We start from the raw sequence: 22,379 nt of genomic DNA, 5'->3' as shown, positions 1-22,379 counted from the left end.
TGCAAGCTGTTAGTAGAATAAAGAAAGTTGGTTGACTGTTCATTTACCACAAATTCTAAAAACTTGGCCATCCAAGAGGTACTAGTGATTGGCCTAAATTCTCAACACTTGTAAGGTCTAATCCAATAGCTTTAGGAATAGGCGTCAAAGCAATGTTAGTCAAACTGCAAACAGTAAATTAATAAAACAAGAAGCTCTTTTACTAAGGTGCGCTGAAAAAATGGCCTGTGCTGGTGTAGACACATGCAGGGGTGTAGCTAGGTGTGGGCATGGGCCCCCCACAAATTAAGCCCTGGCCCTCTCTACTTTTGACCTATGCATCTTAGTAAAACTGCCCCCAAGTCAGCCAAAGCAAAACCTCTGTAGGCGTTGACGTCAACAGGAAAGATGGACAAATGTCCAAACAGCAAGATTTATTAGATAGTGTAGTCAATATCTTCCTAAAGTCATCAAGGATGACTAAAGAAAACGATGACCAGAGCTTAGAATTTCCGCTAATTGACTATTCTCTAGCAATTTTGCTGTGTGTAAGGTTTCACGTTCTAAGCATTCAACCACGGTAGCCTGTTGTGTGGAGCAGAAGCTCCTGCCTAGTTTTATTAACCTTTGACTGAAAGAAATCGACTTGAGTATTAGCATCAGCACTACAGAAGAAGAAAGGATATCGTCAGTCCCTCTTAACAGATTTTAAATGCTTCTTCCAAAGAATTCTCTGGCTTCTTTATTCTATCCTCATAATATTGCTTCTTTGAATCTTCAACAGCTAACTTTTTTTTTTAAATCTTCTAATCGCCAGTTGAGGAGACTCTGGCTATCTCTGTTCTTCCTCCAAATCCTTTCTAACCTTCAAAGAGTTCAAACTTTTAGTATACCAGTGATTTGTAACTTGCCTAGTTTTTTTGGATCTATTTTATCTAATGTAACTGATTTGTTCCATACTTTGTCAGAATAATGAGCCAAATTCAGCTTTCAGTGTCCAGCAGAACCCCAACTGTGCATCTACCTTATCCCGGCCCAGTTTTATACTAACAGGGTTAGAAAGCATCCTAGACAATTTTGAAATTCTTAAATAAAAATGTAACAAAAAATGATCTGACCAAACTCTGAAGTATTTATGTGCAAAATGCATTGCTATATTTAATATTAACATTATGGCCCTAACTTATAGGGAGTGGAGGAGTGGCCTAGTGGTTAGGGTGGTGGACTTTGGTCCTCAGGAACTGAGTTCAATTCACACTTCAGGCACAGGCAGCTCCTTGTGACTCTGGGCAAGTCACCCCTCCATTGCCCCATGTAAGCCGCATTGAGCCTGCCATGAGTGGGAAAGCGCAGGGTACAAATGTAATAAAAGTAATAAACCTTTGTTATAAAAGACTCATTCTTGAAAAACAGACAAGTGTTGATGGCTCCCCAGCATTAATTATATTGTTAGAGGGGCCCCATAGAATTACCGCAGGATGTTATAATGCAAGGGTTTACATAAGAATATAAGAGTAGCCATACTGGGTCAGACCAGTGGTCCATCTAGCCCAGTATCCTGGGCCAAGTCAGGTCACAAGAACCTGGCAGAAACCCAAATTGTGGCAACACTTCATACTACAAATCCCAGGGCAAGCAGTTGCTTCCCATGTCTGTCTCAATAGCACACTATGGACTTTTCCTCCAGGAATTTGACCAAACCTTTTTTAAACCCAGATACACTAACCTCTGTTACCACATCCCCCAGGAAAGAGATTAATACACTTCCACCTAAGAGGAATAGCAAATCACAGTGTGCAAAGCCCATCACAGTGCCAAACCCATGGTAACAAGGGCCATATTGCATCTGTCCTATCCTGTGAGATAGGAATATGGTTTTATTCCCACAGCAACAGAACAGGAAGAACTGGGCTTGAACCTCACTATCTAATGGTGCATTTTCTCTGCAGCTTATGGGTGTGGGCAGCCCACCTACGTGCCCAATGGCAGAGTGGTAAATGGCGAGGATGCCAGACCATACAGCTGGCCTTGGCAGGTAGGTAGCATCCCTTGTACTGTGACTAGAGATTTACCCAGGATCACCAGATCTGTAAATATCTTACCTCTCTCACGTTCCCTTCTTTCAGATCTCTCTGCAGTACGAGAGCGGTGGAGCCTATCACCACACCTGCGGAGGGTCCCTCATTGCCCCCAACTGGGTTTTGACTGCTGGACACTGCATCTCGTAGGTTTCCACTCTCTTATTTCCCACAGCTAAAATGGATATTAGCGGAGAGAGCAAAGGAAGAAAAGAGGAATACCTGGGTGGCTGACAGGGCACAGGCGACTGGAAGGGAAACTAGGAAGGCAGAGCAAAAGAATCCTTTTTATTTATTTTTTTTTAAATGTGTTTATCATCTTCCTGGAACAAATATTCAAAGTGGTTTCAGCAGGGGGCATAGCCAGACACCCAATTTTGGATGGACCCGAGCCCATAACTCCATTCCTTTGAACCTCCCCCCTCCACCCACTACCTTTAAATCCTTTAGGTCATCGCCAGCAACGTGCAGCAATGCATTCCTCTTGCATGCACTATTGTAGCTCTGAGCCTTCCCCGTGCAAGGGCGTAGCCAGATGACAGATTTTGGGTGGGCCAGGGCAAGAAGTGGGTGGGCACCAAGTGTTCTCCCCCCCCCCCCCCCCCCTCTCCACTGCCAAAAAAATATCTCAGCTGGCGGGAAAACGCTTCTTCCCACCTTGGCAGTCTGCAGCAGGCATGTGCTGAAAACTGAGCATGTGCAGGTGCCGGTATTGTGGGGAGCAGCGTTTTCGTTACCACCGGGGGGAAGTCTTCAGCTACCGGAGCTTGGGATCCCCACCAGCTACTGCTAAATGTGTGCTACTGTTGGGCGGGCCCCTGCCCACCTGTGGCTACGCCACTGATGCAACTTTCTTGTCCCACAAACAGGAAGTTGCGTCAGAGGGAAGGCTCAGGCCGAAGTGAGCAAGGGAAATGTGTTGATGCTCACTGCCGGCAAAGAGCTAAAGGTACCTGGGGGTAGAGTTAAGTGACACCCCCCCCCCCCCAATCTCCTGTTGGGAGAGATGCCAGGAGTCTTTAGCTGGCAGGATTTGGGATCCCCACCAGCAATATAGCTGCTATGCTGATGCTGGGAGCGCCTGAGTCCACAGTGGGTAAGCCTTTGCCCACCCAGGCCACTGGGTTTCAGTCAAAATGGCAGGACAAAGTAGAAGCAGGTTCTAACTGGGCCACAAAAACAAGCATCAGTTTAGTTTTCTAACTTGAAAATCTGGTCTTTGTAATTGCCAGGAGCATTGATCGGTCTGCTCTACACATCTGCTCTGCAGGGCTGGCACTTCTATTAGGTGAACTAGGCGGGTAGAAAAGGCAGGGACAAGTAATTTAAAATACCCTCCCTACCAAAGGCCCTACCCCTGTGGTTCAGCCCCCATAGCTGACACGAAACAGGGCATTTAACCAGGGGTGTAGCTACGTGGGGCCAAGGGGGCCTGGGCCCCCGTAGATTTGGCCCTGGACCCCCCTGCCGATGACCCTCTCGACCCCCCCTCCCGCCGCCAACCTGCCGTTGCCATCTGCTACCTTTGCTGGCGGGGGACCGCAATCCCTGCCAGCCGAGGTCCTCTTCTTCCTTCATTCTGTTTCTGAGTCTGACGTCCTGCACATACAACGTGTAGGATGTCGGACTCAGAAACAGAACGAAGGAAGAAGAGGTCCTCGGCTGGCGGGGATTGGGGTTCCCTGCCAGCAAAGGTAGGTGACGGCAGGGGAGGGTTGGTGGCGGGAGGGGGATCGAGAGGGTTGGTGGCAGTGGGGGGGGTCGGCAATGGGGGGTGTTGGCAATGGCGGGGGGGGGCGGCAGTGCCGGGGGGGGCTAAAATGTGCCCCCTCACCTTGGGCTCTGGACCCCCCCTTCCGCCGAAGTCTGGTTACACCCCTGCAACAGTGCTGTCCCTCTTCTGAACATTCAATCTAAGCCATGAGATCCCATAACCTTGCAGCTCATACTGCTAGACTGGCCCCACCTGGCATGTTATTGTGTGTTGTTCCTCCTGCCAGCCACAGGAGCTGAGAATACAGGGGAAATGCTGAGTTAGGTTCTCCAGAGGGAGCTAGGCCGAGCCAGTAGGTTGCATGAGGGGCCAGAACCAGGGATACTGGCATGGAGGAGATTAAAGGTTTGCCTAGAGTTTTGTGCTGGCCTGCAGCAGTTTTTCTTGACAGTCTGTTCTCTATTCCAGTTTGTCCCGTAAGTATCAGGTGGTACTCGGAGAGTATGACAGAGATGAAGAGGAAGGGACTGAGCAACGCATCCCAGTCAATAGTGGAGACCTCTTTCTTCACCCTCTCTGGAGACCCATCTGTGCTGCCTGTGGGTAAGTGTCTTTGGTTTGTAAAGGCCAGAAGCCTGGACTGCTGTTGAGATGATCACAGCTCTTCCTGGGATGTCTCCCTGGAGGTCTCTGCTTATGCCTTGCTTAGTACTGTTCTCGTCTCTGATGCGCAGGTAACCAAAATATGCAACTTAACTTGGTTGCTGGATAAAATGTATACAAATATGTCTAATGATCGTTCATTACCCATACCTTGAAAGTAGGGTCAGAATTCTCACCAGACGTAATAGACAGGTGATAAGGGTTGCCTGCTTCACAGAGTGCGCCATCCACAAAGAATGCCGCGTCAGTGCTAGGCACAATGAAAAAAAAGGTTGAATTTATGGTAGATATTTGGAAGGGGGCCTGCTCACCCTCCTGTACCAGTACAAGGACCGAAAGCAGAACTGTTGAGAGTTCCTGAGCACTAGATTTACGACCTGTGGCTATGCCTCAGTCTTTGGGCCCGGTGTTGTTTCGCTTAGCTAAAGTCCACTCAGTCACGGGACGGTTCTACGACTATTGGCCAACATTTACATGTGTAGATGTTCAGAATACAAAGAGTATTACTAGCCATCGATGCCAATATGCTGCCTAAAAGCGTTATTCTGTAACAACCCGTGTAACTTGCAGGGCAGGTATTTGGAAAGGAGCATACACAGAATAGGCTTTGGCAGGACCCAAATTTACCTGCATAATTTATAGAACGCTCAAGTCGCGCACGTACCTGCGTCACTTACTAACACTGACATCAGCTCTGTGGCTGGCATAATGGATTGCACCCAACGTTAGCGTGTTAATAGCCAGTTAGGGTACAATTCTACATCCTTTTATGGAATAGGGTCCTACCAGGTGCCCCATTATCCAGTTGCTTTCTTACCTCCTAATTCTATGAACTTGTTTGCACATTTTCACGCTTAGCACAAAGATTTACACACATAGGCTATAGAACATGGGCAGGAGCAGGACAGGGGCGTGCCAAGACTTTACACACTACAGTGTAGTAAATTTAAAACAAATCGGAGAAAATGTTTCTTCACCCAACGTGTAATTAAACTCTGGAATTCGTTGCCGGAGAACGTGGTGAAGGTGGTTAGCTTGGCAGAGTTTAAAAAGGGGTTAGACGGTTTCCTAAAGGACAAGTCCATAAACCACTACTAAATGGACTTGGGAAAAATCCACAATTCCGGGAATGACATGTATAGAATGTTTGTACGTTTGGGAAGCTTGCCAGGTGCCCTTGGCCTGGATTGGCCGCTGTTGTGGACAGGATGCTGGGCTCGATGGACCCTTGGTCTTTTCCCAGTGTGGCATTACTTATGTACTTATGGCCTTATTCTATGAAGGTTATGCTCCTAACTTTACACTCCTACATTTATGCTCCTAAATTATGAGCATAATCTATTCCAGAGCATACATTAGGCTTGTAAATTTAGGAGCATAAGGTCCTAAGGGGTAGATTCTCTAACGGAAAGTGTGCACTAAGGGGGGAATTCAATAAACGGTGCCTAAATAATCAGCACCAAAAACCCGCTTAAGTGGTATTATAGAACAGCGGTGAAGCGCAGGGGTCACGTGTAACTTTAGGTGCATCCATTTGCACCAATGAAAATGTGGTGCAAATGCCTGCGAGTTATGCGTAACTGGAATCCATCCATGCCTACGCTCTGCCCCAAAACACTTATGACCCTCCCAACTCCATGCCCCCTTTTCTAAGACAAGAGTAACTTGTAGGTGTGGATCACGTGCCTAAATTTACATGCAAACATGTTAATTGATTCCAATTAATGCCAATAATTGCTTGTTTACAAGCCAATTACTGGTGCTAATTGGCTCATTATTCAATTAAGATACGTGTGCGCACATCTTGAGGCACGTTTTTGAGAATCAGGGGATAACTGACTCTTCTCTAATGGACAGTGTGCGCACACTTTCCATTACAGTAGCGACTAACTCTGCATTTCCACTCCCCTCCCCCCCCCCCCCCCATTTAGGTGTCCCCACTTAAGCTAGCTCAAAGGCAGCTGTTAAATGTAGCACCAAAATGTCCGAAATGCGCATAAATGCAGGTAGTCTGTTACCTACGCACACCCCAACCTGCCCATGCCCCCCCCCCCCCACAACCACAACCCCCTGAAGATGCAAACTCTAGAAATTACGCACCAAGCTAATAGAACAGCAACTAACGGCAGTTGTACACGTAACTTCAGATTGGCAGTTGTACACGTAACTTCAGATTGGTGCACTCGTGGCCAGCCTTCTGTAGACCCCTCAAACTGAACATTACCGCCTCTGCAGGGTCTTCAGTAGAGTTACTAGTTAGCACCAGGGCACACTGCATGCAGGGAAATACATAAGAACGTAAGCGTTGCCATAGATCAAAGGTCCATCAAGCCCAGTATCCTGTTTCCAACAGTGGCCAATCCAGGTCACAAGTACCTGGCAGAAACCCAAAGAGTAGCAACATTCCATGTAGAACCCCAAAGATTAGCAAGGTTCTAGAATTCTAAGGAATAACAAGATTCCATTCAGAATGTAGCAACATTCCATGTAGAACCCCAAAGAGTAGCAAGATTCTAGAATTCTAAAGAATAACAAGATTCCATGCAAAATTTCAAAGTGTAGCAACATTCCATGTAGAATCCCAAAAAGTAGCAAGATTCCATTCAGAAGCCCAAGTACATAAGTACATAAGTATTGCCATACTGGGACAGACCAAAGGTCCATCGAGCTCAGCATCCTGTTTCCAACAGTGGCCAATCCAGGTCACAAATACCTGGCAAGATCCCCAAAGAGTAGCAACATTCCATGTAGAACCCCAAAGAATAGCAAGATTCTAGAATTCTAAAGAATAACAAGATTCCATGCAAAATTTCAAAGTGTAACAAGATTCCATTCAGAATCCCAAGTACATAAGTGTTGCCACACTGGGACAGACCAAAGGTCCATCAAGCCCAGCATCCTTTTTCCAACAGTGGCCAATCCAGGTCACAAGTACCTGGCAAGATCCCGAAAAAGTTCAATACATTTTATGCCGCTTATCCCAGAAATAAGCAGTGGATTTTCCCAAGTCCAGCTTTGTAGTTCTGATTTCCCTAAGACAAACAGAACAACAAGTTCGTCCCTGCGTGTAACGGAGCAAAAATAGGACCAGTTCTGCCTGTCTAGAAAACCTGGAACCACCTGGTCAACTGATCTTCAAGGAAAAGAGTGATTTGGGGCTGCTTCTGCCTCTCCTATTCTGTTTTTCAAATTGGCACCTGTTGACCTGAACACTAGAAGTAGGATGGCAACAATTCAAAATGGCAGCGGACATGGGGCCTCTTTTACAAAAGGGCAGTAGGCATAGCGTCAGCTTCATGTGCGGCGATTCAGCCCTACGGCCGGTAGTTCTGACCCCTGCTTCTCACCAATTCCGGTGCTAGAAATATTTTTTTAATTTTCTAGCACTGGGGGCATACCTGGTGGTAATCGGGCAACATCATGCGCTGCCCAGTTACCGCCGGACCCCTGCTGCCGCTAAATAGGAGGCAGTAAGGGCTCCCCCAGGAAATGGCTGTACACATGGCCATTTCCCTCCTTAAAAGAAAAAAAAGTCTTCTACCAGTGGGGGTAAAAGGAGGCCTTGGGACAGCACTACAAGGTCCCTTTTACCATTTGGTAAAAGGGGTCCATAGTGCAGTAATAATTTTAAAATCATAAGTACATAAGTATTGCCATACTGGGACAGACGAAGGTCCATCAAGCCCAGCATCCTGTTTCCAACAGTGGCCAATCCAGGTCACAAGTACCTGGCAAGATCCCGAAAAAGTTCAATACATTTTATGCTGCTTATCCTAAAAATAAGCAGTGGATTTCTCCCAATTTAATAATGGTCTAGGGACTTTTCCTTTAGGAAACCGTCCAGACCCTTTTTAAACCCCACTGCTAACCACCTTTACCACATCCTCTGGAAACAAATTCCAGAGTTTAACTACATGTTGAGTGAAGAAAATGTTACTACGATTCATATTAAATTTACTACTTTGTAGCTTCAACGCATGCCCCCTAGTCCTAGTATTTTTGGAAAGAGTAAACAAACAATTCACGTCTACCCGTTCCACTCCACTCATTATTTTATAGACCTCTATCATATCTCCCCTCAGCCATCTTTTCTAAGCTGAAGAGCCCTAGCCGCTTCAGCCTTTCCTCATAGGGAAGTTGTCTCATTCCCTTTATCATTTTCGTCGCCCTTTTCTGTACCTTTTCTAATTCCACTATATCTTTTTTGAGATGAATCATGCCAGGCTTGAAGAGGGCAGCACCAATCCAATCTGAATAATATGACCAGTGGAGAAGAAAAAGCTGGGGTCACGTCTGCCCCTGATCACCTCCCAATGCAGTAAGGCCGATGGTGAAGGGGGTGGTGGTCACAAGTTTGAAGAATATTTTAAATCTACTGATAAGGCCTGAATTGACTATTATTTTTTTTCTCATTCTACATTTTTTTCTTTCCTTTTATTTATTTATTTTTGTCATTTATGCTATTTAAAATATAGAAAATAAACTAAAATAAACCACAAGCCAAATGGAAAACCATAATGAAAAAAGCAATAAAAAATAAAAAAAAAAACAAAGAAAAATGAGAGAAATGATCATACACAGAACACAGAAGATTCTTCTTATAAGTTCTGAGTCTCTGGGTGTACCTCCTCCTTGTTTCTTTGCCTTCTGAGTTTATTCCAGTGACAGATTCCCAGGGCAGTCAATAGCTTCTTCTTCCTTTCCAGGAATGATATCGCACTCGTTAAGTTATCCAGGGCTGCCGAACTAAATGATAAGGTGAAGCTGGGATGTCTTGCACCTGCTGGCGATATCCTCCCCAATGACTATCCCTGTTACATCAGCGGCTGGGGACGTCTGATCAGTATGTATCACACTCATGCCAGTCCATGAAGTAACGTCATTTCACTTTTCAGAGTCACAGTCTGGTTGAGAGGAGATATTCCAGGGCATGTTTCGTGAGGGACCAGGAAATAGCGCATGTACCTTACATTTTCAAATGAACACATTTTATTTCCCAGCCAAATTCATAAGAACATAAGAGTAGGCCATACTGGGTCAGATCAATGGTTCATTTAGCCTAGTATCCTGTTTTCCAGTGGCCAAGCCAGAAAGAGCAGCCAGCTACGTATATAGACAGATAGATAAGTGAAAGATATTGAATGGCGTGATGTTTTCCTTGCAGCGAATGGTGCGCTCCCTAGCGTCCTCCAGCAGGCTCTCTTACCCGTAGTGGATCATTCTCACTGCACCCAGAGGGACTGGTGGGGCAACACCATCAAGGACACCATGGTCTGTGCTGGAGGAGACATCAAGTCTGGTTGCAACGTGAGTATCGAATAACCTGACCACACAGTCTCGCTTTCCTCACATTTAACTTCAGTTGGTGGTGTCCTAGCACCTTGCAATATGGTGGCTGTGCATCAGCCAAGTTCAACAAAGTCACATGATGCTGCTTAACAAATCACATTGATTGATTTGAATCCACCATTTTCTTATGTACGTGTCCACCTAGAACGGCAGCACTTGTGGGAAGGGTGATCAGCATATGCTCTCCCTTTCCCAACCTCACCCTACACCTCCATCCTGGGTCCAGCATTTCCCCCTTCTGCCCTGCCACTCCTGCTGTGACACAGCGTCAGTACAAGGCCTTTAAACACTAGCCTGTGCTGATGTACTGTACTGCCATGTTGTGCTCTCCTTCTCTCTGACAGGACAGAGGTATCATAGAGAGGGAGCAGGACATTGCAATGCTCGAGCACAGGCTTGTTTTCATGGTGCCGTGTCTGCTTGCAGATCGGGCTGGGGAACAGGCAGGGTAGCAGCGGCAGAAGGAGGAAATGCTGAATATGGAAGGGGAAGAGGAGATGCTGAATGGGGGAGGTAGGAAGAGGAAAGGGGTATGATGGCCAGTTGGAGGGAGAGGTGAGGGAGAGAGGGAAAGGGGAGATGCTAAATGATGGGAGGATTAGGGTAGAGAAAGAAAGGGGAGATGCTGGAGTATAGGGGAGTAGGACTTTGACCTGCCCTGGGGAAGGGGGGTGCACAGCTAAAGGCTCGCCCAGGGCATCAGGTTCCCCTGGGCAGGCCCTGCATATGGCTAGCACATCTCATCCTCAAACACAGGGGTGAATTTTCCCCCAGCTCCCACCTACCTTCTTAGCTAGAGTGGTGCAGGTCCCTCTTCATTTCTTGTGCCAAGGCTGGATCATCTCCACCAGCTACCACTTCTCCATGGGTCTCGTCATTCAGATACACTGCTTATCACTATTTCTTCAGTGGCTGGTGGGTTGAGCTCCACCATCATCACAAAGTTCCTTTCTGCGATGTTCAACATGACACATGAGATCAGTAACAAGGAAGTGTGGCCTGCAAATTTTGAAAATTATTGCAGTACCTTAAGCATATGGCATTCAGGAACCTTAAACTGTAGCAAATTCATGAAACACACCTCAAAAAGGTGCCAGATCAGTGGGACGTGACCTGGCAGAAAACTACCACTGATTACTCGCAGGCATAACTCATCTATACCTCAGCCTAACCAGTACATATCAGAGGTATATATCTTATCATAAAATCATGAACTGGTACACTGGGTCAGACCCTGAGGATGTACCTTGTGCTGTCTTTTGAGTGGCAGAATCTTTGTGTAGGTATCCATTTGCAAAGACAGCACTTAATGGGTGAGTAGGGATGGGGGCAACTGGCACTTGAAAACTCAAAACTCGATCAAATAAATCCCAGAGTTAACTAGACAAACCTTTTGACCGGATGTTTACAGAGGTAGGATTTCCAGGGGACTAAGGTCCCCGCCTCACCTGAGCTTGAGAAGGTTCTGGAAAGAGGAACTTCTTACATCCAAGCTGTTGAAGTCTTCTGATCAACCAATGCTTTCACTGTCAAGTATAATTATGAGTAAACACCCTGGTTATCTCTGGGCAAAATGACTCCTCACTGTGCCAAACACACCAAGACGTGTTCCTTACGAAGGAAGATGCTGTCCAAGGAGTAGGGAAGGGACGTGGGGAAACCAATCCAGGTGGGACACCAAAAGCTGAGTAGATAAAATCTTTATTTTCATTGACCAGATATAAAAGACTCGTCACGGTTCTGTGCTTCGGTCCATGCCCTGAAAATGGCAAGGACAAATCAAGACCAGGAAGTATCACATACCATATGTAATGAGTTTATCTTGTTGGGCATACTGGATGGACCATACAGGTCTTTATCTGCCGTCATCTACTATGTTAGTATAATGAAACAGTGAACCAAGTTGATAAAGCATCAGAACAATCAGCCAGATACCCTTAGTGTAAACTAAGGTCTGATTATAGTGGAGGAGTAGCCTAGGGGTTACAGAACTGGTCTTGACATCCAGAGACAGTTAGGGGTTCAAATCCCGCTGCTGCTCCTTGTGATCTTTGACAAGTCACTTAACCCTCCATTACCTCAGGTGCAAAATTTGATTGTGAGCCCAACAAGGAAATATCCAGAGTACCTGAATGTAACTCACCTAGAGCTACTACTGGAAAAGGTGTGAGCAAAATTCAAAGAAATAAATATTTCATATACATTAATATGTAAAGGGGAAGAACTCCAAACAAGCAGGAACCAGTATGGTAGTCAGTTATTAAATATTTAAAGCACTGGCAAGCCAGCTTGTTTCTATCAATGGGGGTGTGGTGGGGGTGGAGGGTGGGTTTTTTCAATCAGATGTTAATATTTGTGTCTTTTTTTGTGTTATTTCATTGTTTTGAAACTAATAAACATGATTTTAAACATAAAGGGGAGTAACAAAGTAGCCAGAGTGATAGAACATGGAATATGAGGAGCAGAGCTGCTGAGAGAGGGGGGCAAAATTCCCCAGGCCCAGCCTCCAAGGGGAAGCCTGGGCCTGGCAAGCTTCTTCCAGGTCTGTCTGTCTTCTGCTCCTGCATGCCGGCCGGGACCCAGATGATTGCATTAACGCGATAACTCGGGTGACCCAGGATATCGCGTTAATGGGATCAACTGGGTCCCAGCATGCAGAAGGTAAGGAAGCGGGCGGCCTGAATGTGGGGAGGGCAATGTGAGTGTGGGGGGCAGTGCCGCGGCAGCCCAGGTGTGTGTGTGTGGGGGGGGGGGTGGTCTTGTCCTGGGCCTGGCTGTGTCTCTCTGCGGCCCTGATAAGGAGAACCAACCCGTGTCAATTGTGGATATTTTTTCAGTTTTGAGGTCCAAAGACAAGAAAGCTAAGCAGAAAAGAAAAATCTTTAAGGGGTAATAGACCACCACAACAAGGGCCTGTGCCTCAGGATGCTTATGAGACCTTTCTGTTTCAGGGCGACTCTGGAGGACCTCTGAACTGCCAGGCTGCTAACGGAATATGGCATGTCCATGGTATAGCCAGTTTTGTGTCTTCCCTGGGATGCAACGCTCTGAAGAAACCCACCGTCTTCACCCGGGTCTCTGCTTTCAATTCGTGGATTGAGGAGGTGAGCATGCTTGTACCTGGTTCTTAAAGCTAGTATTCCCGAGAAGGGACTACTGGTGTCCCTCACTGTCTCTCTTCCAATGAGAAACAGAGGAACCCAGTACAAAATGAGAACATTTTAAGTCCTTTGCAGGGTGACAGTTATGTTCCCGGATTACTTTTGATGTGTATTCAAATTTGTGACAACAAGTTTCTCATAGACCACTACTACTACTTAGCATTTCTATAGCGCTATTGGACGTAAGCAGCGCTCAAAAATATATATGCATGCAGACTATAATGAGACAAGGCTGAGAACAAAACCAATTCAACACCACAGCTCTCCACCAAAATGTCATTACATACATTACATAAGTATTGCCATACTGGGACAGTCCGAAAGGTCCATCAGTATCCTGTTTCCATCAGTGACCAATCCAGGTCACAAGTACCAGGCCCATGTGTCTGACCACTGTTTCTTTCACAAAGAGGGTGGTGGATACATGGAATGCCCTCCCATGGGAGGTGGTGGAAATGGAAACGGTAATGGAGTTCAAATATGCATGGGATAAACTCAAAGGAATCCAATTTAGAAGGAATGGATCCACAGAATCTTAGCGGAGATTGGGTGGCAACACCGGTAATTGGGAAGCAAAACCAGCGCTGGGCAGACTTCTATGGTCTGTCTATGCCCTGATCATAACTGAATAGATAGGGATGGGCTGGAGTGTACATTTTAAGGAGCTTCGACATTAGCTTCAGAACTTTTAGAACAAGAACAGTGCTGGGCAGACTTCTACGGTCTGTGCCCTGAGAATGGCAAGGACAAATCAAACTCGGGTATAAAGTATCATCTACCATGTAAATGAGTTTATCTTATTGGGAAGACTGGATGGACCGTACAGGTCTTTATCTGTCATCATTTACTGTGATACTATGTTCTAATTCCTTTAACGGTACAATTTTTCTCTCTTTCTTTGTCAGACAATTGCAAATAACTAAAGAAGAAACAGCAGCTGAGCATCTTGGGAAAACTCGTGATATTAATAAATGTGAAACTCTCGCCTACTCCGCATGGTTTCTCGTGTCTTCTTTTTTTTACAATCTCTGCTTTCTATCTGCCTCGCCCAAATGTGTACGGAGAGACATGTGGTGTATTTTAACCTTGTACTGGATTACACTTCTTTACGCCGTCCCTCTTCCAAGTTTTTACTAAGGGATCGACACTGGGCAGGCAATACTGTGATACCACTGGGGCAAAAGAGGAATCCAAGGATCTAGTTCATAGCCAGTGTCCCACACAGTGCTTTCAACCGCTGTTATTCAAGTTATTGAGTGGCACCCAGTTATAAAACCAGAGAAAAATGAAAACAGATAAAGCCAGTCTGCCCATTCGTCTCATCTACTATTCCTTTCTCTCCCTTGGAGTTCCTATGTACTTTTGTTGTTACATTTGTACCCCGCACTTTTTCCCACTCATGGCAGGCTCAATGCGGCAGTCAATGGAGGGTTAAGTGACTTGCCCAGAGTCACAAGGAGCTGCCTGTGCCTGCAGTGGGAATCGAACTCAGTTCCCCAGGACCAAAGTCCACCACCCTAACCACTAGGCCACTCCTCCACTGTTGCTACTATTTGAGATTCTACATGGAATGTTGCTATTCCACTAGCAACATTCCATGTAGAAGTCGGCCCTTGCAGATCACCAATGTGGCCGTGCAGGCTTCTGCTTCTGTGAGTCTGACGTCCTGCACGTACGTGCAGGACGTCAGACTCACAGAAACAGAAGCCTGCGCAGCCTTCTACATGGAATGTTGCTAGTGGAATACCAACATTCCATGTAGAATCTCCAATAGTAGCAACATTCCATGTAGAATCTCCAATAGTATCTATTTTATTATTGTTACATTTGTACCCTGTGCTTTCCCACTCATGGCAGGCTCAATGCGGCTTACATGGGGCAATGGAGGGTTAAGTGATTTGCCCAGAGTCACAAGGAGCTGCCTGTGCCAGGAATCAAACTCAGTTCCTCAGTTCCCCAGGACCAAAGTCCACCACCCTAACCACTAGGCCACTCCTCCACTTGTCTCAAGCTTTCTTGAATTGAGATATACAGTCATTGTCAACACCATTTCCACCGGGAGGCCGTTGCACAGATTCACCTCCCTTTCCATGAACAAGTATTTCCTTAGGTTACATCCCGAGTCTGTCCCCTTTCACTTTCATCCTATGTCCCTTCATTCCATTGAAAAGATGCTCAGAAGTAACTTACACAGGACATAACTTTCAATCACTGAATTGGTATATAAAACGCCCCTGCAATTTGAAGATTGATGTTTCAGTTTCTAGAAATGTTGGTATTAGGCTAAGAGCAGGAGATCTTCACTACTGGAGTCCAAAACCGGAGGAATGCACAGCAAGTCTCTCTGATGAACCTGGGAAGGGGATAAAATATTGATTTTGTGCATGAATGTCCTCACCTCATTATATTAGACTGCTGGTCTGTTTATGGCTGCAGAATCATTAGGAAATCAGATCTTTGTGACCTAAGGGGAGAAGTTATCAATTTGGGCTACTGTTAACCAATGGTGTAGCGAGACCCAGTATTTTGGATGGACCCAGAATTAACTTAGATGGGCCCTTCCACACCATGCCATAAACCCTCCCCCCCCCCCCCCCCCCCCCCAAGATCTAAAAAAAAATGTAGGGTTTTTTTCACCTATCTCATCAACATCTCTCCTCCTCCATGGTGTCTTGGCATCTTTCTGCCCATTGCTGAACCCCTGTCCTTCCCTGATGTGCCTTACAGGCAGTGGTGTGCTGGAGCGGGCTCTCACATGCTCGCGAGAGCCGTTTGTTAAGTTTTTAAGAATTTTGGGAGCCGGTTGTTAAAGTAGGCCTCCCCATGGCTACTTTAACAACTGACTCCCAAAATGTGGGCTTGGGCCCCCTCCTGAATTCTCTTTTACTTTGCTGGCAGTAATGCTGGCCCCACCAGCCAAGTAAATAGACTGCTGCTGCCCCCTGTTTCTGACTCTGAGCATCAGGCTGGGACTTTTCATGCAAGTGCAAGAAGGTTCCATCATGTTGCTCAGAGCCAGAAACAAGCAGCAGAGAATAGTGGCAGTCCATTTATTGGCTGGTGGGGCTCGGCAAAGGTATGCCTAGCGTGCCCGCACAAGGGAGAAGAGAGAGAGGCATGTATTCCCCCCCCAAAAAAAAAAAAAAAAATTTCAGGGCCGGCTATGCCCGGAGAGAGAGCCCGTTGTTAAAAATTTACCAGCACACCCCTGCTTACAGGTATCCCTGGCGCCTGCAGTGATCCATTATTACTGCCTGCGCCAGCTCCGCAGGTTTCCATTGGCCAGATCCTGGCAGACAGGAAACAGGAAATGACATCAGCAGGGGTGGGACCCAGCCGATGGAAGCCTGCGGAGCTGGAGCAGGCAGCAATAATGGATCACTGGAGGGATTAAGGCATAACCTCCCCTTAACCTCCCATTGTTATTGTCCCCTCCCTCACCCCTGAAAGTGACACTAGAAAGAGAAACTAGACTCCCTGACATCAGGTATCATGGCCATTCTGAACACAGCAAAAAGCAGGACTGAAGGGTAACCTAGAGGCCAGTGCAGTGGTCTGTAAACCAGGAGACCCAGGTTTAAATCCCACTTCAATTATTTTTTATTTTTGTTAACCTTTAAATTGTGAGTCCAGAACCAGAGATATACCTACGGTACATAAATATTAAAGATACCTGCAAGCCTGAGAGCTATTGAGCTGGTGCACTGCACATCCAGGCGCAGTAGGTATTTCCCTGTCTCTGGAGGGCTCACCATTTAAAATAACAAATTTTCAGTGGAATATGAACCTTGCTGCCACGGATTAAAGCCCACAGCACTGACCACTAGGCTGCCCCTCTGCTCTGCAAGGACATAGGTCTGAACCAAACAGAGAGAGTATACAGCATACATAGAAAGTACACAAACAAAAAGCAACACTGGGCCTTCAAAACTGAGACAACAGGAGTATTTTATTGGTAAATGACCCGACATGGGCCGTGTTTCGGCGTTAAAAGTATACAGTGCCGTAGCGAGGGTGGCTGACACCCGGGGCGGGTCTCTGCTGCGCACCCCCCCCCCCCCCCCCCCCCGGGTGCAGCACGGCGCACCCTCCCCCCTCCGGAGCACATTATTACATGAATTAAGAAGCGAGAGGCGGGTGAGAGGGCCGATCCGCTCCTGAGTGCACGTCGCTGGAAGCTGCGTCGGCTCCACTGGTTCCTTGCTCTCTCTGCCCCGGAACAGGAAGTAACCTGCAGGACGTCAGACTCACAGAAACAGAAGCTTGTGCAGCCGCGTTGCTGATCTGCAAGGTCAGGCTTCTACATGAAATGTTTGCCACCTTTCTGTGGTTTTTTGCAACTACATTCAAAGCGGTTTACATATATTCAGGTACTTATTTTGTACCAGGGGCAATGGAGGTTTAAGTGACTTGCCCAGAGTCACAAGGAGCTGCAGTGGGAATTGAACCCAGATCCCCAGGATCAAAGTCCACTGCACTAACCACTAGGCTACTCCTCCACTCATTCCACCAATAAGAGCCAACCTCATCAGTGATGTCACAATGGCTTGATTGCCCGATACTTGGCTCACTTCTGATATTGTGATGTCATAAGGGAAAGGGAAATGGGACTTGACATACCGCCTTTCTGAGGTTTTTGCAACTACATTCAAAGCGGTTTACATATATTCAGGTACTTATTTTGTACCAGGGGCAATGGAGGGTTAAGTGACTTGCCCAGAGTCACAAGGAGCTGCAGTGGGAATCAAACTCAGTTCCCCAGGATCAAAGCCCGCTGCACTAACCACTAGGCTACGCCTCCACTCCACTGTTACCTGAATAGACTGGCAGGTACAATCCTAAACGGCACAGAGTAGATAACCAGGGATAGCTTAAGCCATGAGCCAAGTAAGACACTGACTCAGGGTACCAAAGCCTGCCTCATGAATTCACTTCTCCAGCCAGGGCCGCCGAGAAGGGAGGGGCAACATTCCCCAGGCCTGGCCTCCAAGGGGGGTTCGGAGTTGGGGACTTTCTCTCTCTTTCCTGCTCCTGACAGGACCTGGGTGATCGCATCCTGACAGGAACAGGAGAGAGAAAACTCCGGAACCGGGCCTCCCTTGAAACCAAGCATGCGTGACATGAGAGAAAAAGCAGCCGCAGGGGCAAGGCAGGCAATGCGGCAGAGTGAAGAGCAGTGCTGGAGGAGCACTTCTTCTGCTGGCGGGGCCTCGGGATCCCCGCCAGCCAAGTTATTTGCAGTTGTGGGGGGGGGGCAGCTTCGGTGATCCTGGAGGGGGGGCGGCAGCAGCAAGAATCCTGGGAGGGGGATGAAGGCCTTGCCCCGTTCCCAGCTTATTCTCTCAGTGGCCCTGTGTGTCCAGCAACAAAATTGCCCCCCCCCCCTACACACAAACACACTCTTAGAAAGCTGCACAACTCTGTTCTCCCTTTCCTCTCTCCATCCTCTGCGGTGCCCTCGGCAGAGTCGGCACACACCTTCTCCCACAACATCCTCTGGTTTTCAGTAGAAACGTACAAGAAAGGAAGTGGCTGAATGCTGGCCATGTCGTAATGCAAAGCACAATCAGGAAGAAACCTCGACAAAACACAAACAGGATCCATGGAGAAGTACAGGGGCCATGTCAGGCATTTTTGAATTCCGCTACCATTTTCATCTCCACTGCCTTCCATGGGAGGGCATTGCAGGGATCTAGCATGCCCTCCCACAGGAGGTGGTGGAGATGAGAATGGTGATGGAATTCAAAAATGCTTGACATAAACACAAAGGAATCCTATATGGAAGGAATAGAACCAGTGCGTTTTTTCTAGCAAAAAAGGTGCCGGTACTCAAATGCTAGGACACCCTTCAAGGGTGGGGTGATTACTGAGGGACCCACCCCACAATAGCCAGGGCCCCCTGCAACCAGTCACAGAACCTTAGGGTTACCATATGGCTCCAGAAAAAGGAGGACGGATTGAGCCAGCCGGGTTTTACTTCCATTGCTTTCAATGGAAGTAATTGAACCAGCCGGGTTTTACTTCCATTGCTTTCAATGGAAAGCAATGGAAGTAAAACCCAGCTGGCTCAATCCATCCTCCTTTTTCTGGAGCCATATGGTAACCCTACAGAACCTGAGCTTTTTCATTAAAACTTGGGGCCCATGGGTCAATTTTAGCAGACAATGGAAAAGGTGCCGGTACTCAGTACCCCCAAGTACCCCCTCAAAAAAAGCCCTGAATAGAACCAAACAAACTTAGCAGTGCTTCGGTGGCAACTCCAGCAATTGGGAAGCAGAGCCAGTGCCAGGCAGACTTCTGTGGCCTGTGTCCAGATTGTGGCTGGACAGATTTGAAGGGGCTGGAGTGGGGCTTTAAAGACAGGTTCAGTAGTCGGAGAACAAGGCCTCCCCCTTTGCTGCCCCAACTCCGACTGTAGAATTTTAACTGTGTTCTATGGTGTCCCACGTGGTTCAAATTCTGTAGTCAGAACCAGTGTGGCAGGAGAACGAGGCCTACCATGTAGCCACTCTCCTCCTCTTCCATTTCTACTGAAAAGCACAAGAGAAGGAAGGAGAGAGAGGAAAGGAAGCTAATTTGGAAAATGTCAAAGAAGGGAGATGTACACACTGGGAGGGAGGAGAAAAGAAGACAGCAAATTTGGCGGGGGGGGGGGGGGGGGGGGGGAGCTGGCTCACAGGAAGAGGACTGATGCCTTGGGGAGTTGTTGGCTGTAAGAGTGCTGATGCTTTGAGTTTAGGAGCTGGAGTGGAAGCTGGCTGGAAGGGAGCTGATGTGGGGATGGGGAAGCTGGCAGTATAGGAGTTGATGTGAGCGAGGTGCACCAATGCAAAGTAAAAGTTGACTCAGGGCATCACAACCTTTGGGCCAGCCCGGGGGGGGGGGGGGGGGGGGGTAACCTGAATGGAGCCCAAGTACACACTAGATAAAGGCACAGAAGGGTGTAACCTACACAGAGTGGCAGGTACAACTGTAAGAACAAACTGGGACAGTCCGAAGGTCCATCAAGCCCTGTATCCTGTTTCCAACAGTGGCCAATCCAGGTTACAAGCACCTGGCAAGATCCCAGAACAGCAAAACAGATTTTATGCTGCTTATCCTAGAATATGCTGTGGATTTTCCCAATTCCATTTTAATAATGGCTTATAGACTTTTCTTTTAGGAAATTATCCAAACCTTTTTTAAACCCTGCTAAAACTAACTGCTTTTACCACATTCTCTGGCAATGAATGCCAGAGTTTTCTCTGATTCGTTTTAAATTTACTACTTTGTAGCTTCATTGCTTGCCCCCTAGTCCTAGTATTTTTGGAAAGAGTAAACAAGTGATTCACATCTACCTGTTCCACTCCACTCACTATTTTATAGACCTCTATCATATCTCCCCTCAGCTGCCTTTTCTCCAAGCTGAAGAGCTGTAGCCGCTTCAGCCTTTCCTCATAGGGAAGTCGTCCCATCCCCTTTATCATTTTCATTGCCCTTCTCTGTACCTTTTCAAATTCCACTATATCTTTTTTGAGATGCAGTGACCAGAATTGCACACAGTATTCCTGGTCAGTGACTCCTAATATGGAACTTTGCATGATGTAGCTATAGTTTGGGTTCCTCTTTCCCACATGCATCACTTTGCACTTGCTCACATTAAACGTCATCTGCCATTTAGACGCCCAGTCTCATAAGGTCCTCTTGTAATTTTGTACAATCCTCCTGCGATTTAACAACTTTGAATAACTTTGTGTCGTCAGCAAATTTTATTTCCTCACTAGTTATTCCCAACTCTAAATGGTTTCCATCTGCTGTCATTTAATACATTACTATTTATTTATTTATTTATTTGTTGCATTTGTATCCCACATTTTCCCACCAATTTGCAGGCTCAACGTGGATTACAATGTTCCGTCATGTCAATCGCTATTCCAGAGTAAAAGATACAATTGGTATTACATAAAGAACATGGGTGACATAATAGAATTAAGCAGTCAGTATGAAGAGGTCATATTCGGAATAACAGATAAATCGCTAATGTGTTACAGTTCTTATGATGGATCGTTGTAGTACGCTTTGTTGAAGTCTTCAGTGATTTCCTTAAGTTGATTAGATTGCGCATTGTTTTCACATCAAATGGTAGTGCATTCCACTACTGCGAACTCATGTAGGAAAAGCTGGACGAATGTGTTAATTTGTACTTTAGTCCTTTGCAGCTGGGGAAGTGGAGATTCAGGAATGTGCGTGCTGATCTTTTAGTATTCCTGGGTGGTAGGTCTATAAGGTCTAACATGTAGGCTGGGACATCTCCGTAAATGATTTTATGAACCAGGGTGCAGACCTTGAATGTAATACGTTCCTTGAGTGGAAGCCAATGCAGTTTTTCTCTTAGGGGTTTGGCACTTTCGTATTTTGTTTTACCAAATAGGAGTCTGGCTGCAGTGTTTTGGGCTGTTTGAAGTTTTTTTGATGCATTGCAGTAGTCCAGGTGACTTAGCACCATTGATTGTACCAGGCTGCAAAAAATATCCCTTGGGAAGAAAGGTTTTACTATGACTTGAGTGCTCAGGGTTTGGAGTCAGTAAGACAGTATTTGCCACATCACCACTGAGAGGAACAGCAGATACACACACACAATCACAGAATCACATACGCTATCCTGCTCCTTCACAAGAGAAAAAACCCGTGCCTCCACTCTGTCGAGCGTAAAATATAACAAAATGTTCAAACTGGCATGAATACAAGTATGTTTATACTTAGTCACTGAGTGAGAAAATCATCATTTTGTGGCTATAAATATGAGACTACTCCACTTTATATAGAAAAATAAAAAACAAAAGAAAATGAGTGTATCATATATATGTATGGTCTAATCATTGACTTGACCTCCACCAACCTTTATTATTAACTTAACTTATATTAGTGCGTTTTACTTTATCTCTAAGTAATTAACAAAGTATTATGTTAACTTGAGCATGTTGGTGTACTCAAAAACCCCGACAGGTCCCCGTTTCGTATTGACTTTATCAAGGGGGAGACACCATTTCCGGTAACCGTCTCAAGTGCTTGCTTGAGACAAAGCTATGCTACACAAGCACTTGAGACGGTTACCGGAAATGGTGTCTCCCCCTTGATAAAGTCAATACGAAACGGGGACCTGTCGGGGTTTTTGAGTACACCAACATGCTCAAGTTAAGTGCTACATAATACTTTGTTGATTACTTAGAGATAAAGTAAAACGCACTAATATAAGTTAAGTTAATAATAAAGGTTGGTGGAGGTCAAGTCAATGATTAGACCATACATATATATGATACACTCAGTCACTGAGTGAGAAAATCATCATTTTGTGGCCTTCACAAGAGAGGCAGTAATGCCTCAGATGATAACCAGAGACACAGAAAACACACCACCAGATGTCTTTCCGAGAGTGTAACAATTTATGTTTTATTG

The 22,379-nt window shown here is 46.3% G+C and overlaps 1 protein-coding gene across 1 annotated transcript; it reads left to right on the top strand.

The window, feature by feature from the left end:
* Positions 1-1,921: 1,921 nt before the first annotated feature.
* On the top strand, positions 1,922-13,929 carry LOC115482431 (proproteinase E-like; the record flags this gene model as incomplete). The annotated part of the gene is made up of 7 exons (XM_030222177.1): positions 1,922-2,014; positions 2,106-2,203; positions 4,240-4,374; positions 9,141-9,277; positions 9,599-9,741; positions 12,735-12,887; positions 13,850-13,929. Coding segments are annotated over 7 exons (777 nt in total), but the record flags the coding sequence as incomplete, so codon positions are not given.
* Positions 13,930-22,379: the final 8,450 nt, after the last annotated feature.

This window comes from Microcaecilia unicolor, chromosome 13 (assembly GCF_901765095.1).
Source record: "Microcaecilia unicolor chromosome 13, aMicUni1.1, whole genome shotgun sequence".
NCBI lineage: Eukaryota > Metazoa > Chordata > Amphibia > Gymnophiona > Siphonopidae > Microcaecilia > Microcaecilia unicolor.
Note: the sequence above shows the minus strand (reverse complement) of the source record. Positions and strands in the feature narration are given on the sequence as shown.